We start from the raw sequence: 17,575 nt of genomic DNA, 5'->3' as shown, positions 1-17,575 counted from the left end.
GTGGACTCAGTAGGAAGCACTTAAATGACGGACTCCCTTAAGGTTAGGTTCAGATAGGGGTGACAGCAAGCTGATGAGAGATTTCCATGTTTTGTTCTGAGGCAGTGAGGATCAGGGTTCAGAGGAGGACTGTGGTAGGGTGGTGCCAGAAAAGTCTCAAAGCAATGTAGGGACAGAAGAAGAGAGGCTTGGGAACCCAACTGCCACTCACAGGAACCCTACCCCACGTATGCACAGTCGAGGGGCGTTCAAGCACACTCCTTGCCCATCTACCCATGGAGCATTTTGCCGACACTTTGTTGCCCGTACCTGGGCTCTGCCCTTGCCTTGTGGAGCTACATCCTGAGGAGGCTTCTTCCTGCCGGGCTCCCTCATCCCTCTGAGACCACACTGATGTCCTGGCCCAGGGCTGATCCCTTGCCTGGCTTTGACCACCTGCAGCCATAGCCCAGCCAGCCTCCAGATTCTGTGGTTCTCAGTCTCCTAATGCTGTGACCCTTTAATACAGTTTTTCATGTCATGGTGACCCCCCAGCTATAATCATTCTTGTTGCTACTTCATAACTGTGATCCCGCCACCATTACTAATTTTAATGTAAATATATGATATGCAGGATGTCTGATATGTGACCCCTGTGAAAGGGTCATTTGACCCCTAAAGGGGCCAAGACCCACAGGTTGAGAACCACTGTTCCAGAGCAGTGCTCAAGGGAAAGTACCCAGAGCCAGGGTTAACCAGGCCCTCCACAGACCTCAGTGAAGCAGGGCACAGGTCTTGTCATTAGGTACAGTAAAGCTACAGGATTCATAGGTGATGCAGTGGGCGGGCATCAGTCTGGTTCTTACATTTGCCAGCCTCTGGGCTTGGTGACCAATGACCTCTGCCAGAGGCTGGGGGTCCTCATCTGTAGAATGAGCCCCATATTCATGGTGGAAATTAAGTGGGAGGGAGCAGAGAGGAAGTTTTGGGTAGATACTCAACACTGTGAGCAGGGACCCCTAAGTACCTGGCTTATGGTGATCATACTGGAGGCCAGGCACACAGTGCCAGGGACAAATTTTGATTGCTTGAGGGTATCTCTAAAAGTCAGGCTGCCTGAGGGTGGAGGGGAAATAGCTTAGGTTTAGCAGGCACAAGAGAGCTCCTTGGCCTTCCCCTGATCCAGCTCCAGGTGGCCCTGGTAGAGCTTGTCCAGAGTCTATGTACCCTGTCTAGGCTGTGTTCTAAGTGATAAACGAGACAATCGTATTCCCGCCCCATCGTGGGTGAGGAGAGAGGTATAGAGGTGTCGCAGGGCTGAGGGTGCTGCTTAGTTAGTGGTAAAGTAGATTCCCTCTCCAGCACCATACAAAGTAAAATAATTCACTCCAAAGAGGAAATAACAGGTGAGAATATGAAAGAATGCAGGGTCACGTGGGCTGGACGTTCTATGGCAGGGACTAGAGGGTGTGAGAGACCTTGACCTATCCGAGGAGCCCAAGAACACTGTTAGGAAAGGAGTGCCCAGGGCAGGTGGGGGATGGGCTTGGAGTGGGACAGAGCTGGGTCAGCTCAGGGACTGGGCCATAGCAATGGATCGGCGGCCTGATCCTGTCACCTTTCCATGATATCCTTAGAAAACCTAGTTTTAGGGGCCACATTTCTTTTTTGAGACAGTGTTTCTCTGGCTGTCCTGGAACTCAGTCTGTAGACCAGGCTGGCCTCAAACTTAGAGATCGGCCTCTGCATCCCAAGTGCTGGGATAAGGTGTGTGTCACCACAGGCTTAGGCTTAGGGTCTATATTTTCTTGTGGTTCTAAGGATTGAACCCAAGAGCGCTGCATCTATGCTAGGCAAGGGCTCAACTGCCAAGCTACACCATGGGTCTTTTTTCTCACATGTGTGTGTGTGTGTGTGTGTCTGTCTGTCTGTGTATCTGTGTGTCTGTGTGGTGTGTGTATCTGTGTGTCTGTGTGTGTGCATGTGAGTGTGAGTGTGTGCGTGTGTGTGCACGCGTGCTGTTTTGCCTGCATGTATGCTTGTGTGAGGATGTCAGATCTTAGAGTTACACACAGCTGTGAGCTGCCATGTGCGTGCTGGGAATTGAACCCGGGTCCTCTGGAAGAGTGTTTAGTGCTCTTGACTGCTGAGCCATCTCTCTAGCCTCCCATCTTTTCACGTTTTGAGACTGTTTTACCAGCCTAGACAGGCCTTGAACTTGTGACCCTCAGTCTTGAGTTTCCTGCATAGCTTGGGGTGCATGTCTGCACCAGATTCAGGGTCCTTATTCTTGAACCAATTTCAGAGATGTAGTGAGGCCTCCACAAGTAAGGGAAGGAGGTGGGAAGAAGTGGCCATTGCCTGTCCAGGGATGTGGTATAATTCAGCAGTCAGAGCAGGAATGTGTCCATGATGGCCCTGGAGCCTTTCTGGTGGTCCCTGGGCATAATGGAAGGGAGTCTCTCCAGATGTGGAGATGACCAAAGGTTGGGTCTCTGGGCAGCCACAGTCTCTCTCTGTGTCTCCCTCTCTCCCTCCTCCTCCTCCTCCTCCTCCTCCTTCCTCTTTCTCCTCTTCTTCTTCCTCTTCCTCTTCCTCCTCCTCCTCCTCCTTCCTCTGTCTCTCTCTCTCTCTCTCTCTCTCTCTCTCTCTCTCTCTCTCTCTCTCTCTCTCTCTCTCTCGGCAAGTACATGTTTTGTACAGGACGTGTTGACCTCTGGGCTTGAGTTTGTTCTTTTGCCTGAACCACTGATAAAATAAAGCTTGCAAGAAAAAAAGAGCCCAGGCCCAGAACTACTGGCTGCCTGCCCAGTCCACACCTGCCTCTGGCAAGGCAGCTCCTGATGACCCACTGAACCTCCTCGGACCCAGCCCCCGGGTCCTAGGATTTCCAGGAAGCTGGAAGCTTCGGTGGGTGCTCAAGAGAGGCAGATGCCTAGCTCCTCGGTCTAGGGGAGTGGGGTCTTTCAATCCCAGTGCCACCACCAGAGACCTGGCCACTGGCCCACAAATAACCATTATTAGGTCTGAAGAGCCAGGGCAGGATCTTGAAGTCCTTCACCCACATTAAACCCTGGATCCTGCCAGGGCTCTAGGACAGGCGGGCAGCGATGGGATAGATGCGAAGAGATCTCAATGGTCTCAGTCTCTGGCACGGAATGGGGGCGGTGGGGTCTTGGCAACCTTGCCCACCAGAGGAGCTGCCTGGCCTGAAGGTTGGGTCTGGGGGTTCAGCTGCTGGGCCAACCTTTTCCCTCCTCCGGCCCCCTGCAGCACACTGCCAGACTCGCCCCCAGACTCAGGCTCTGAGGCCTACTCCCCTCAGCAGGTGAATGGTGAGTCCATTGGGCAGTGCCACCCTCCCCCTCTGGGTTTGGGCAAGTGGTTGGTGCAGCCTTATCAGGGAGAAAGGGAGGAGGGAGGGAGGGGGCCAGCGGCTGCCCAACGGATCAGATTATCGCTGGTCAAATATTCCTCGGCGCTGGCTATTGTTCCCCAATGGGCGGGTGGGGAGCCCGGTCCTGCCTCAGAATAAGTGTCCCTGCTGGTGATGCCACCGTCTGGCCCCCCTGCGCCATCATGGACGCGCCCTTTGGCGGTAAGTGGACAGCTGAGGAAGGCTGCTGCTGGGCCCACCTTTACAGGGTGCTGAGGGGCCCAGTGGCCCCCACGTGGCCAAGAGTAGAATGATCGTGGGCACACTGAAGAGGGGTCAAGAGTTCTGTTTATCCTACCGAAACATCCCTGGAATGCTTCCTGAGGAACAAAGAGAGAGCTGCAGCCCCCTGAGGCTGGGGGACTGGCCCCTGGAACTGGGAGTGGAGCTGCTGGATGGAGGAGGCTGGGTGGGGGGACTGGGCTAGGGTCTCCGGGAGACTCCTCAGGCTTCAAAGGAGTTAGAGACTGGGGATCTTCTGAGGGGCTTCATCCAAACAGCCTAGGGGAGAGAACTGGCTAGCATGGGAGCGTCTCTCGCAGAGTCTGCTTCCCTGCTCAGCGGCAGCACCCAGCCGTCTCTCCACCCAGCCTCTGGCACGACTCAGGAGGCACAGAAGCAGGATACTGTGCCTAGGGAGACTGGGTGAGACGGGTCTCTGACCCCTGTCCTCCATCTCTTCCTCAGACCCCCATCTTCTGCGCACCATAACCCCGGAGACGCTGTGCCACGTGGGAGTTCCTTCCCGCCTGGAACACCCGCCCCCACCTCCAGCTCACTTGCCAGGCCCCCCGCCACCCCCGCCTCCCCCACCTCACTACCCTGTCCTGCAACGGGACATCTACATGAAGGCTGAGCCCCCTGTACCCCCTTATGCTGCCATGGGGCCGGGTCTGGTGCCCCCTGAGCTCCACCACACCCAGCAGACCCAGGTGCTACAGCAGCTGCTGCAACAGCACGGAGCTGAGTAAGACTTGGGTAGAGCCTCCTTGGTGGGAAGGTGGGGTGGAAGTCAGAGCATCGAGAGTAGAGGGAACGGAGTGACCCTAGAGAAAACAGAGGCCTTACTGGAATGATGCTTTGAGGCCTATAGCCATAGCTGATTGGTGACAGCTACCTCATTCACAGATGGGTAAACTGAAGTTCTATGAAAGGAAAATACTTTTCCCAAGTAATGGATTAGGAAAAGGCAGAGCCAAGACTTAAACCTGGAACTGAATTTTTTTGTTTGTTTGTTTTTGGTTCTTTTTTTCGGAGCTGGGGACCGAACCCAGGGCCTTGCGCTTCCTAGGCAAGCGCTCTACCACTTAGCTAAATCCCCAACCCCTGGAACTGAATTTTTAACACAGACTGCAATGCTTTTCTGTCCATTTACTGAAATCCTTAGGGGTGTTTTTGGGTTGTTTTGTTTGCTTGTTTTAAGATTTTATTTATTGTATGTGGGTACACTGTCACTGTCTTCAGACACACCAGAAGAGGGCATCAGATCCCATTACAGATGGTTGTGAGCCACCGTGTGGATGCTGGGAATTGAACTGAGGACCTCTGGAAGAGCAGTCAGTGCTCTTAATCACTGAGCCATCTCTCCCGCCCCCATGAGATCCTTAGGTTTCTAAGAATGACCATTGCGGGACGCTCTGTGTGACACAGGTGCTCTGTGGAGCACATACTAATCAAGTGTGACCCCACCTACCTCCACAGGGGTAAGGCTGTGGCAAAGACAGAGAATGGGAACGCTGAGTGACAGGGTAGAGGAGAGGGAGGTACCTAAGGGCTTCCTGAGGGAGAGGGGTGGGCACTGATAGAAGAGGGCTCAGCCCCCATGGCACTCAACTCTGTGCCCCAGGCTCCCTCCACAGCCCTCTAAGAAGAGGAAGCACTCCGAATCACCCCCCAACACCCTCAATGCCCAAATGCTGAATGGAATGATCAAGCAGGAACCTGGGACTGTCACAGCCTTGCCTCCACACCCTGCCAGAGCCCCGTCCCCTCCGTGGCCTCAGGGCCCACTCTCACCTGGCACTGGCTCCTTGCCCCTCAGCATTGCCCGAGCCCAGACTCCACCCTGGCACCCACCAGGTGCACCCTCCCCAGGTAGGTGACTGACTGACTGACCATTGCTGCTGGGAACTGGAAGCCCTGGGCCTAGATCTCACCCGTGTTCCTTCTCTCCAGGCCTCCTGCAGGACAGTGATAGCCTCAGTGGCTCCTATTTGGACCCCAACTACCAATCTATCAAATGGCAACCACATCAGCAGAACAAGTGGGCGACCCTATATGACGCCAACTACAAGGAGCTGTGAGTGACCTGTGCCACTTAACCACCTCATCTTGGGACAGCTTAGGACCCCATTGAACTCCTCGGTCAGGGCCTAGAAAGAGCCTGCTTATAAGAGAATCATGTTTGACAGGAGAGCCAATAAGCTCAGGGAAGAATCTGGCCCAGGGCTCAGGCTCCAGGGCCTCTGGTCAGCCTAAGTCTCTCTTAAAGTAGTGGTATCTTCCAGGGAGGGGTGTGGGAGCCAAGTCAGGGAGAAGTGGGCGGATACATGTGTTCTGGCCCCTCCTTCATGTTCTCCTACATTCCAGGAAGATAGTCTGAAGTTTAGCATAAGCTGGACCCTTACAGCAGCCCCCTCCCTGTGGAGGGAGGAGGGGCGGGGGGACTGGGGGTGTGACTGCCCAAGCTGTCCCTGGTCCTTCCTCAACACCACATGGATCTAGCTTCCCAGGTCCCAAAAGCCCAGTGGGGACCACTCCCCTTCCTCCCCTAGAAGGCCATTGGGTGTCTCTGAGGGTGACTCCCCCTCCCCCCCAGTAAGTCCGAATACTTTGGACTTAGCCAAGAATGAACTAGGTGACTGGGGCTGGGGCCCTCTCATCAGGACAGTGGCTGAGACAGGCGACCTGAGTGGGTTTCCTGAGCTATGGAATGGCTATCTAGTAGCTCCCAGGCTGGATGGGGTGGGATGCCCAGTTGTGGTAGGATCTAGTCCCTATGATCTGGAGAGAGATCCCTCTCTTCACACCTCCTGACCCTTGGGCACCTTGCTGTCTCCCCACTTAGGCCCCAAAGCCAGAGAGCTAGCAGCAGAGGTCTGCAGTGTGATCCAGGAATTTTCTGGTACTTTTCTTAGGTCAGACAGATGGGTGGGCCCTGTAAGGGAAGAAAGAATGAAACCAGGTCTTCCCTTGGTACTTGCTGTTACATGGGGAAGGATTCTTCCTGTCCAGCTTTCTGTGGGTGGGCACTTGTGTGCCCAGTAGGGCACCTCTAATGCATGGTGACCCAAGGGAGAATGAAACAAGTCATAAGTCAACAAGTGCTCTCTTTACTGCCCCCGGAGGTGCCCTAAAGGCTCCAGACACTGTCTCAGTGACAGATGGCAAGCTTCAGCTGTTCCTGATGGGGAGGTCACAAACTCGGAGTACTCCCCTGTCTCTAGGACAGTTGGGGGAGTCAGAATGAGGGCACTGGGGGGGCCTTGAGCAAGGAGGTGGGCCAGAGTGGGTCAGGGTGGGCCCAAGGCAGAGCTGGCTCCTGGTTTCACCGTTTCCATGGCAACCAGCTGTCAGGCACAGTGAGACTCCACAGATGCAGGTCCTCTCATCCCATTTCCCACAAGGGAGGGGGCTTCAAGGAGTGTGTGGGAAGTGGTTAAGGATACTAAAGAATGGTGAAGGCCCTCCTCTGAGTCCCCTCACTTCATCCCAGGCCTTCAGAGCCTTGTCTTGCTTTATCCCAGCACAGAAAAATTCGAGGCCTCAGGCACATAATGGAAAACCTGTGCAGTTCCTCTTCTAGGCTTAAGTGTCCGTACCTGGAATAGAGATTGACCCCTTGGGGTCTGGGAGTCTTGGGGGATACAGCATAAGTAATGGGACTGGAGTATGGATCTGTAGAAGGAAGCAATATTCCATCTTCAGCCTGGGGGACTACTGGTGAGTCTCCTCCCTTCCCACCTTCAGGCCTATGCTCACCTATCGTGTGGATGCAGACAAGGGCTTCAACTTTTCCGTGGGTGACGATGCTTTTGTGTGCCAGAAGAAGAACCACTTCCAGGTGACCGTGTACATTGGCATGCTGGGCGAGCCCAAGTATGTCAAGACGCCGGAAGGCCTCAAGCCCCTGGACTGCTTCTATCTGAAGCTGCATGGAGTGAAGGCAAGTTTGGGGGTTGGCTTGAAAGGGAGATCAGGAGGGCCAGGACTCTCCAAGATTCGAGTGATGAGGGAATACCCACCCCAAAGCTGTATTCCACGGCTGCCCTGCCCCTCCCCTCTTCTAGTGCCTGCCATTAGATGTAGGGTTGCTCAGACCTCAGCTTCACCCTTATGCACTGCTTCCCTCTCCAACATCCAGGAGCCATCTCCTGGCCCTCTTACTGATGCCTCAGCTCTCAGACACAAACCAAACTCCCTACCACTCGTTCCTCTCCCCTGCCCCACTCAAACTACATATCTAAAGGCCCTCCTACCCTCAGCTTGTCATATACGTGGCTCTGGAATAGCCTTTGCTCCCTCTCCTTGGCCAGAGTCACCTCCATCCCATGTCTGAATAGAAGTTCAATCACCTTCTATTCTGCTCCCAATCTCTGTAACACACGTTTTTGCAGTACACCCCTTCCTCCCAAGACTCCATTGTCTTCCCAGCAAAGCCACCGTGGTCCTCTAAGTGGCACCTACAGGGCCCTTAGAAATCCAGCCATTCACTCCGATTCCGTGTGTGCTGTGTCCCACATTTGCAATCTTTGAGATGCCCTCCTAGGGTCCCTTCCCAGCATCCTGTTCCATTTACTTTGTCCAGCTCCATTCTGATGCCCCTCTGGGAAGCCTTCCCTGAGGCCCTTTGTGACTGAGGGATTCCATAGCACAGACACTGGAGCTCATGAGCTCCCAGGGGACAAGACCTGGTCTGTCTGATTTCTTCACAGGCTGGGCCTGGCATGTTGGCATGACTCAGCCAGTGTTTCTGAAGAGATGAGAGGCTGTGGGTATGTGAGAGTGTCTGGGGTGCAGTGTGTGTGTGTGTGTGTGTGTGTGTGTGTGTGTGTGTGTGTGTGTGTGTGTGTGTGTGGGCTGTCTGCAAGTGAGAAAACATGTGCAGGTATGGATATGGTCAGGCTAACAGGAAAACATGGGCGTGCATGGAGAAGTTATGGAGTCAGATGATACTGATGTGAGGCCATCACAGAGATGACCACAGTCACCATACAGAAGTAAGGGAGGCAGTGAATGTGAGCTGACCAAAGGCTATGTGTGTGCCCTTGAAATGGCTTGGGAGTATGGGGTGTGGATGTGGGGGCCCCTGAGCTTGTGAGGAAGTGAGATAGAGGTAGAATTATGCTGTGGACCAGGGTGAAGGGGCAAAGGAGGAAGACCAGGTGGGGAACCTTGTCCTGAAATGCCCTCGGCCCCATTCCTCTCCAGCTAGAGGCCTTGAACCAGTCTATCAACATCGAGCAGTCACAGTCAGACAGGAGCAAGAGGCCCTTCAACCCCGTCACGTGAGTATCCAGCCCTGTGGGGTGGTGCTTGGAAGGGCCCATCTTTGCACTGGCGTGGGAGCTAGGGAGACAGGCAGGCACCCCCGGTGCCCTCCGCCTGCAGTCGCTCTGCAGCACGGCTCCTGGCAGCTTCCTTTCCTGCTTCTGAGCACTCTGCCCATTCTCTGTAGGGTCAATCTTCCCCCTGAGCAGGTCACAAAGGTGACCGTGGGGCGACTCCATTTCAGTGAGACCACTGCCAACAACATGCGGAAGAAGGGCAAGCCCAACCCTGACCAGAGGTGAGAAGGTCAACCTGGCCACAGGAGCCCCCCTTCTGAGGAGCAGGGTCAAAAAGGGGCCTCCACAGAGCGTGCCAGTCCCAAGGTCCACAGATGGCCTGTTTCCCAGAGGAGGAACCTGAGGTTCAAAATATTTGGCAGATTTAGAGACTCAGGCACAGAAGAATGGCTTTTAAGATCAGAAACAGTTCTGGGGCTCCTAGTGGTGGACTCGGAGGAATTCTGCCCCCTAGTGGAGGCTCGTGTTTCTTCTCTGGGATACTGTGATAACTCGCACCTCTGTGCCGTGACAGAGTGGGGCTATGTACCCCAACATCTGGGCCAGGGAGGATGGCTAGGGCACCCCTGAGTGTTACTGAGTCCCCGGTGTATCCCAGGTATTTCATGCTGGTGGTGGCTCTCCAGGCACATGCACAGAACCAGAACTACACACTGGCAGCCCAGATCTCAGAGCGCATCATCGTTCGGGTAAGAGGCATCCCTCCCCAGGGCCAATGTCCTCCCCCTCTCCCAAGCTGGAAGAAATAGCTACAGGAAAAATACGATGGGATGGGGTTGGGTCTCTGTGCAGCTCTTGCTGGACAGTGGCTGTGTGGCCTTGGGCTTTGTCACCCTGTCTCGGCCGCAGGGCCTTCTATACTGTAAAGCATGGTGGACCGGTCACACCTAGAAGCCTCCTGGGTCCCACAGGTGACTCAGTGTTGTCACAGTGGATGGGTTATTGGACGTGGTGGGGTAAGGAGACTTGACTGGTCTAGTTGTTCTGGGGCTTTCCCCTTTGCTCAGGGCCCTAAAGTTTCCCCTACCTCCAAGACTGATCCAGATCCAACTTGCCATAGGCCTCTAACCCAGGCCAGTTTGAAAGTGACAGTGACGTGCTGTGGCAACGGGCACAGCTGCCAGACACCGTCTTCCACCATGGACGTGTGGGCATCAACACCGACCGGCCAGATGAGGCACTGGTTGTTCACGGGAACGTCAAGGTGATGGGGTCGCTCATGCACCCTTCAGATTTGCGGGCCAAGGAGCATGTGCAGGAGGTAGGGAAATGGTCATGGCTGAGGGGCAGTGCTGGGGGTGCTGAGAAGGACCAGGACGCCGGGATAGGGGTGGGAAGGCTGGCTTTGTGGGTCTGTATCAGGGTCTCCCTTCTGCACTGCAGCCCGTGAGGCCTGCTCTGCAAGACTGCAGGAGGGGAGGAGGGTTCAGTCTCGGCCCTATCCCCTGCTAGGTGGACACCACTGAACAGCTGAAGAGGATCTCTCGGATGCGGCTGGTGCACTACAGATACAAGCCTGAGTTCGCTGCTAGTGCAGGCATTGAAGCCACCGCACCGGAGACAGGTAGAAATGTACCTGTGTCCCTAAGCTCTGGCCGGTCTGTCCTGTCTCCTGGGACCTGTTCCTAGAAACCCCTGCATTGGCCTTTGGAGCTCCATCCTCTGAAATATTGACCCTTTGGGACCCTGCACCTCCGCTATTGGGATATCATGCTTTTCATGTCCCTGGATCTCTACCCGTGGACTTATCATCTAAGAGTCACTTGACCTGAAGTCTATCACACAGCATTCAGAGATTCTGTGTCCTCTTAGAACCCCATCTCCCTCCTCCAAGGTTCCCCTAGGATCCTACCCATCCAACAAATTCCACAGCTCGAGCCTGGGAACTTTTAAGCTATGAACAGTTATCTGAGAAAGTCCCTACTCCAGGGCTCAATAAAACTACTCCATAAAACTCAATGCTCAGGTACGTCTCCAGAAAGCTATGAACAGGACCCCCAAACACACACCCTTGGCTTGTCCCTCCCCAGGTGTCATCGCCCAGGAAGTGAAGGAGATCCTGCCGGAAGCCGTGAAGGACACGGGGGATGTAGTCTTTGCCAATGGGAAAACCATAGAGAACTTCCTTGTAGTGAACAAGGTCAGTTATGGGGAATGGAATGAGGCTCTGGGTCAGAGGATCTGGCCAGCTGCTGGCCCCGCCTGGGAGAGGGAAGAAGGGACAGCCTTCCTCCTAGTAGCTCCAAGAACCCCTCCCCGCCATACAGGAAGGGGGCCAGCATTCAAGATGGAGGGGCAAGTTAACCACCAGAGGCTGGTACAAGGCAAGGCAAATCCCACAGAGGTTGCACTCCCTCCACCCCCATCAACTAAAGAGGGGAACAAGATGTGTCACCTTGTTGTCTCAAGGCTCAAAGAGGTAGTTTGTTATGAAGGTGACATTTGTACTCAGTTACATGAACCTTGAATACACGTACTTAGACACAGACACATGACGTGATTTTACCTACCCGAGGGAGTAGGTCCAAGGGACGGAGCTCTGACTTGAGGGAGGCAAGGCTGTGTGGGTGACACTCGGCTTAGGCCAAGGGCAGCGCGCCTGCTGTGTGAACCAGAGCTTGGCTAGAGCAGAGGCCACGGTCAAGCAGGACTGTTTCTAGGGCCTCTGTTGGCTGTGGAGAATGGGGATTCTGCTCCTGCCCGGATCCAGACTGAAGCTGGAAGCTTCCTGGGCTGATGGCGGCCCTCAAGGCTGTTTTTCCCCCGGGGCAGGAGCGGATCTTCATGGAGAACGTGGGGGCCGTGAAGGAGTTGTGCAAGCTGACAGACAACCTGGAGACTCGCATTGATGAGCTGGAGCGCTGGAGCCACAAGCTGGCTAAGCTGCGGCGTCTCGACAGCCTCAAGTCAACTGGCAGCTCGGGCGCGCTCAGGTGCAGGCACCGGGGGGGACTGGGGGACGGAGAGACCTCCTTCTGGAAAGCACCCTGATCCTTGTCCTCTTAACTGCAGCCATGCGGGGAGCCAGTTTAGCCGGGCAGGCAGTGTCCCTCACAAAAAGAGGCCCCCTAAACTGGCCAATAAGGTGAGGCTGTGCAGGGTCGTGAGGCTCACGGGGCCAGGGCGTCCTCATCTCCTTTCCTTGCCAGCTTGCACCACCCCAACCTCACTGACTCCAGCTCTAACCCCTTCCTTCTCCCCTCTCGACCTTGGAGCCCTTCTAGCCCTCTTCTGCTTCCTCTATGAAGCATGGGACTATGAAGAATGGGATGGGGATGGGACTGGAGGTGGGGTTGAGCAAGGAAGTAGGCATCCTAAGTCCACCGTCTTCTGCTGTGTTCTTTCTTCTCGGTCCCCAGTCATCACCAGTGGTCCCAGATCAGGCCTGCATCAGTCAGCGCTTTCTGCAGGGAACTATCATTGCTCTGGTGGTGGTCATGGCCTTCAGGTGACTTGTCTCTTAGGTTCTGGGGAGGCTGGTTTAGAGAATAGAGCTACCCCGTGAATCAGATGTGCCTGGGGTCTAGGCTTTGGAGCTGGGGGGAGGAGAATGGACCGGGGTTCAAGCAGCTGAAATCAGGGAACGTGGGCTGCCTAGTCTGTCAACCCCTCCACGGTCTAGGAAGGCTGATAACAGGTATCACCTGGGAAGACCACAGAGCCTCATAGAGAAACGGTGGTGGGTGGTGGCTTGCATTCAGTGACCCTTTTCTGTGGCTCCCAGCGTGGTGTCCATGTCCACACTGTATGTGCTGAGCCTGCGCTCTGAAGAGGACCTGGTGGATGCTGACGGGTATGTCCGTGGAGATTGGGCTACTGCTAAGCCCTCAGGCCAGGTGGGACTAAGGGAGGGTGGTTTGGGTCAGAGGTGCCAGGGAAGCTCTCTAACAGGGTTCAGACTTAGTCTTACGGTCTACGACAGCCTATAGTAGGGGTGGTGGGGGTGGGTCTCCTGGATAGTGGGTGCTTTCTACAGGCCCCTCTGGCCTGCTCAGTATTCCTTCAGTAGCTGTCTGGAGGACACTTGTAGGAAGGGGGCAGGGGTGGGGCGTGGTACAGGGAAGGAGGACCAGAGCAGGACCTTTGGCTCTCTCTGTCACTGTCACACCCCAGCTCATGGGGTTACCTCTGACTGTGTCTTTTTCTCTCTCCTCCCGTGTCTGTTTCCCTCCTGGTTTCTCTGTTGTCTCCTAGCTCTCTTGCCGTGTCCACTTCCTGTCTTCTGGCCCTGCTCCGGCCCCAGGACCCTGGGGGGAGTGTGGCCATGTGCCCATGGTATGTCTAACCAAGCATCCCCCCACCTCCTGCTATCCCCTTCTTCCTGCTTTTGTTCCACATTCCTCCTCTCCATCAGTTCCTGCCCACCCCGCTTCTCTGGGACTCCCAGCCCCAGCTCCAAGGCTCCCCCAGTGCCTCTGAGCTCAGCCTGCCCTTTCTTAGCAGGTCCAGCCAGAGCTTTGGGACCACACAGCTCCGACAGTCTTCTATGACCACTGGACTACCAGGCACACAGCCGTCTTTGCTGCTGGGTGCGTGTCTGGAGGAATGAGGTGGAGCAGGTGGCTGGGTGTGGGGCTCCAGTGTCCCCCTCCAGCTCATAGAGCTTCTGGCTTTCTCAGTTACCAGTTCAGCCTCAGGTCCCGCTCTCCGTGCCTTGGACCTGTGCTCCAGCCAGCCCTGCCCCATCGTCTGCTGCTCTACTCCCGTCTCCAGTCCTGCTACAGACCCCAGCCTTGGCCCCACTGTTACTCCTACTCCAAGTCCCAGCCCTAGCCCCAACCCTAACCCCAAGCACTCAGGTACGGATGTTTTGGGGACAGGACCAGGGTTGGCAGGGGTGTTTGGTATTATTTACATCCAGAGAAAGGCCCCAGAGAGAGGGCAGGAGGGACTCCTGGTTTGGAAGTTTGGGGAGTCACCCCCACGGGAACCAGAAAACACATGAAGGCTCACAGAAGCCTGGACCAGGAGGCAGCTGTTTCCCTTTTCTCAGCTTATCCTTGTTTCTGTCCATAGGCCCTGGCCAGATGGCCCCTCTGCCAGTCACCAACATCAGAGCCAAATCCTGGGGCATTTCAGCTAATGGCATCAGCTATTCCAAACATCCCAAGAGCCTGGAACCTCTAGCCAGTCCTGTGGTTCCCTTTCCTGGAGGGCAGAGCAAGACCAAAAACAGCCCCAGCTTCAGTCTCCAAAGTCGCGCCCGCAGAGGAGCCCCACAACCCAGCCCAAGCCCTGCCCAGTTCACTCAGACCCAGGGCCAGCTAGGTACTTGACTCTCACAGCACTTCATAGCCCAGCCTATCCAGGCCCATGTCTAGGGCCCATTCCAGCCCAGTTGTAGGGCCTTCTGGGCACAGAATTGCTAGTCAGCAGAGACTAGGGATCAGGCCTCACGTAGATCATGCCATTGAATCCTCACAACTTGGCTAGGGAGGTCACTCAGAAGGCACTACTTGCTTTGAAAGCACGAAGGCCAGAATGGTCTATTCCCAGAATGTATCAGGCATGGTGGCACACACTTGCAATTCAAAGATAGCTCAATGTCACCTCTTCTGGGAAGCCTTTCCTGGTTGCTTCCTTCCTTGGTCCTCCTAGATTAAGTTCCCTTAATGCAAGATGGAGGTGGAGACAGGCGGATTCTTTGAGCTCGGTGGACAGCTAGCCTAGCTTACTTGATCAAGTTCCAGCTAATGAAAGACCTTGTCTCAGACAAAAGAGGGAAACCCCTATTGCCATGGTTCAGAAGAGGAACTGGAGACTTAGGCGATGGTCATATAGCCAGCCCGGCAGCAGTCCAGCTAAAATTCTGTCTCTAGTTTGCCAAATTCCAGATACCATTTATTCCTCTCTCTACCAGGGTGGGGAAGGTGACATACTAGGACCTCAGCCTCAAACCTTTGGTTCTTACCAAGATAGAACTCGTCTTAGCATGGCTGTGGTTTTCTCCGGGCTGACTTGTGTTCTCTGGCCTTCTGGTAGCTGTAACCAGTGTCTCTGTGTGGCTTCCTCACTTCCACTTTGTGGCTTAGCAAACTGAAACCTAGAAAGTGTGGTTTGTGCAGACAGATGTTCACAGCGGTGGGGCAGCTCCGAGGGCTGGAAGCTCGCCTCAGCTCCACCTGAGTGCGCACAGGCGAAGACAGCCCAGAGTGACTGGCCCAGGAGTAGGAAGGGAACTTAATCTAGGAGAACCAAGGAAGGAAGCAACCAGGAAAGGCTTCCCAGAAGAGGTGACATTGAGCTATCTTTTCTGTATCAGGTAGCTTCACAGGGTGTTCTGGGTGCTGCTGGAGACCTTGAGTTTGTTCCTTAAAGAGTTGAAAATGTATGTGGTCAAGCAAATGTTGAGAGGCTGGTGACCATAGCTTGACACTTCCGGGGTGGGGGACTAGGCAGTAGCAGGCCTGAGATAGTGAGATGGACATGTACCCTCATCTCCCATGGTGCACCTCAGCACCTCTATGACAGTCACTGGGGGCAGCCCCAGTGGTGTGCTCTGTCCTATCTTTCATGGCCGGTTTTTGCTGTCCTGCTGCCACAGCGACAACCACTGAGCCCAAGGCTGGGAAAGAAATGTGTGTGGTCAGGAGCAGGGGCCCGAGAAGGACCTCTGCTTGCTTCTGAGTGCCTGGGTTTTGTCAAAGAGGCAGCTCGTGAGAACTAGCTGGTTCTAGGGCTGCTGGGAAAGGGGTGTGGTGGGTACTGTAGTGAGGGTCTAGAAAGAACTCTTGCTGGCACTGAGGTATGAAAGTCCAAGTGTGGTGTCATTTGTTTTCTATCTTATCCTTCCTCATCGCCCCAACAACCTCTCTTCTTCCAGACCCAGTGCCGTCCCTGACCTCCATCCAGCTGCTGGAGAATTCCATGCCCATCACCTCCCAGTACTGTGTACCAGAGGATGCCTGCAGGTACAGTGGGCTCCCTTGTTGCTGCGAGGAGGGTCCCCTCAGGTGCCATGAGCCCAAGTAGTTTGGATGCTCAGATCTTGGCTCTTTGGGGAGGAACTTTTCCCATAAGTTTGGGCAGCCCCTTTCCCAGTTTCCGAGGGCTTCCGTATAGAATGAGGCTGAGGAGGAGAGAGGGGACTGGCAAAGTAGCCTTGCTTGGGTCCATCTTTGCCCCTTTAGGCTTGGAAACTTCACCTACCACATCCCTGTCAGCAGCAGCACACCACTGCACCTCAGCCTGACCCTGCAGATGAAGTGAGTGCTGGCGTGGGGGAGGGAGGGAGCCAGGGGAAGCCCCCAGAACCTCAGAAAAGTCAAAGCTAAGTGTTTGCTAACTTTCTAAATTAATGTGGAGGCTCCAGGCCTCCAGGAGAAGGGCTGGAGAGGGACTGCTGGTCGGGGTTAAGTGGCTACAAGACCCTGCCTCATGGGGACTACATGGGATGGCGGGAGAGGTTTCCTTCATCCCAAGCCCTGGACAAGTCTATGTGGTTCTCAGGCTGTGCGAAGATACAGCTTGTCTCGGGGCTGGATGGGACAAGGATGTGGGGGAGCTACAGCCACTGGAATGGGAACCCACCTATTCCCTAGTTCCTCCGCCCCTGTGTCCGTGGCACTGTGCAGCCTGATTTCGAAGGAGCAGCCCTGTGAGGAGGGAGGCTTTTTGCAGAGGCTCCACACCCATCAGGACACCCAGGTAGGGGCAGGGGGAAGCTGTGGGCCGGCCAGGTCTTAACCTTCCTCTTGTCTGGATAGTGGTCACCAAATGGTGGGCAGCACAGGGCAGTTATGTCTGCTGGGGCACAGAAAGCTGGACCCCTGTGCCTGGGGGAGGGGACATGCACGTCAGTCTTCATTCATCCATTCTGAGAGGCATCTGCATCCCCGTGGCAGTGCACAGGGAGGAGAGCTTATAAGGGCTGATCTGGAATGAGCACAGTGCCCACTGCAGGCGGAGCTGAGCTCCCCACCCCGCTTCCCAGGAAGCAAGTGTGAAGTCCAGCGCCTTCATACTCAGGGCGGGGCAGTGATTGACAGATGGTGCTACAGGAGCCCGGGGCTCCAGGTGGAAGGCCAGTGTGGGTTCTGTTGCTCATGGTGGTTTCTGCTCACTTATTTGTTCTAGTTTCTGTTGAGGCCTCAGGTAAGACAGGCAAGCAGTTCGTGGCTGCCCACCCCCACGCCCCTGCCGCCATACTGTGATGGATAGCTGTAAAGACCTGAGGTTGAACCCACCCCTGCCATGTTTGCCTTGTGAAGGAGTCGAGCAGCTGCAGATGGTAGCAGCACCTTTGCTCGCACTGCACTGTGGCTGTGGGCACAGTTAATGAGATACTTGCACGGCCTCGAGTGTAAGGAGCTACAGACAAAGGGAGGCCACGGCTAGGGGAGGCAGTCTGCGGAGGGTGGCTACCCCTGCTCTCCCAAGTGCTGGGCTGCGATGGCCACGCTGAGAGGAATGCTGGTTAGGACAAGGCTGCCTTGACCTCTCTCTTCTCTCTCTAGGGTACCTCTCACCAGTGGCCAGTAACCATCCTGTCCTTCCGTGAATTCACATACCACTTCCGGGTGGCATTGCTGGTGAGCACACAGGCTGAGCATAGAGGCTGAGGCACGCCTGCAGTGTGGGGCTTGGGGCAACC

At 55.2% G+C, this 17,575-nt stretch overlaps 1 protein-coding gene across 2 annotated transcripts in view; it reads left to right on the top strand.

The window, feature by feature from the left end:
- Myrf (myelin regulatory factor) overlaps positions 1-17,575 on the top strand; it is a 30,767-nt gene that overhangs the window by 12,364 nt on the left and 828 nt on the right. The window contains exons 4-26 of one of the 2 annotated variants that reach the window (XM_032891594.1): positions 3,253-3,314; positions 4,103-4,382; positions 5,262-5,509; positions 5,591-5,714; positions 7,385-7,580; positions 8,846-8,922; positions 9,093-9,203; positions 9,581-9,671; positions 10,043-10,243; positions 10,435-10,546; positions 11,013-11,122; positions 11,755-11,915; positions 11,995-12,067; positions 12,342-12,430; positions 12,707-12,775; positions 13,177-13,257; positions 13,426-13,511; positions 13,602-13,781; positions 13,999-14,250; positions 15,806-15,893; positions 16,113-16,187; positions 16,524-16,629; positions 17,439-17,513. In XM_032891594.1, coding sequence (XP_032747485.1) covers positions 3,253-3,314; positions 4,103-4,382; positions 5,262-5,509; positions 5,591-5,714; positions 7,385-7,580; positions 8,846-8,922; positions 9,093-9,203; positions 9,581-9,671; positions 10,043-10,243; positions 10,435-10,546; positions 11,013-11,122; positions 11,755-11,915; positions 11,995-12,067; positions 12,342-12,430; positions 12,707-12,775; positions 13,177-13,257; positions 13,426-13,511; positions 13,602-13,781; positions 13,999-14,250; positions 15,806-15,893; positions 16,113-16,187; positions 16,524-16,629; positions 17,439-17,513 — 2,947 coding nt within the window. Of the gene's footprint in view, positions 1-3,252; positions 3,315-4,102; positions 4,383-5,261; positions 5,510-5,590; positions 5,715-7,384; positions 7,581-8,845; positions 8,923-9,092; positions 9,204-9,580; positions 9,672-10,042; positions 10,244-10,434; positions 10,547-11,012; positions 11,123-11,754; positions 11,916-11,994; positions 12,068-12,341; positions 12,431-12,706; positions 12,776-13,176; positions 13,258-13,422; positions 13,512-13,601; positions 13,782-13,998; positions 14,251-15,805; positions 15,894-16,112; positions 16,216-16,523; positions 16,630-17,438; positions 17,514-17,575 lie in introns of those variants that run through there. The other variant, XM_032891593.1, reaches the window with a different exon arrangement.

The sequence above is a fragment of the Rattus rattus genome, chromosome 2 (assembly GCF_011064425.1).
Source record: "Rattus rattus isolate New Zealand chromosome 2, Rrattus_CSIRO_v1, whole genome shotgun sequence".
Classification (NCBI taxonomy): domain Eukaryota; kingdom Metazoa; phylum Chordata; class Mammalia; order Rodentia; family Muridae; genus Rattus; species Rattus rattus.
The sequence above is the reverse complement of the archived record's forward strand: the minus strand, read 5'-3'. Positions and strand labels throughout refer to the sequence as shown.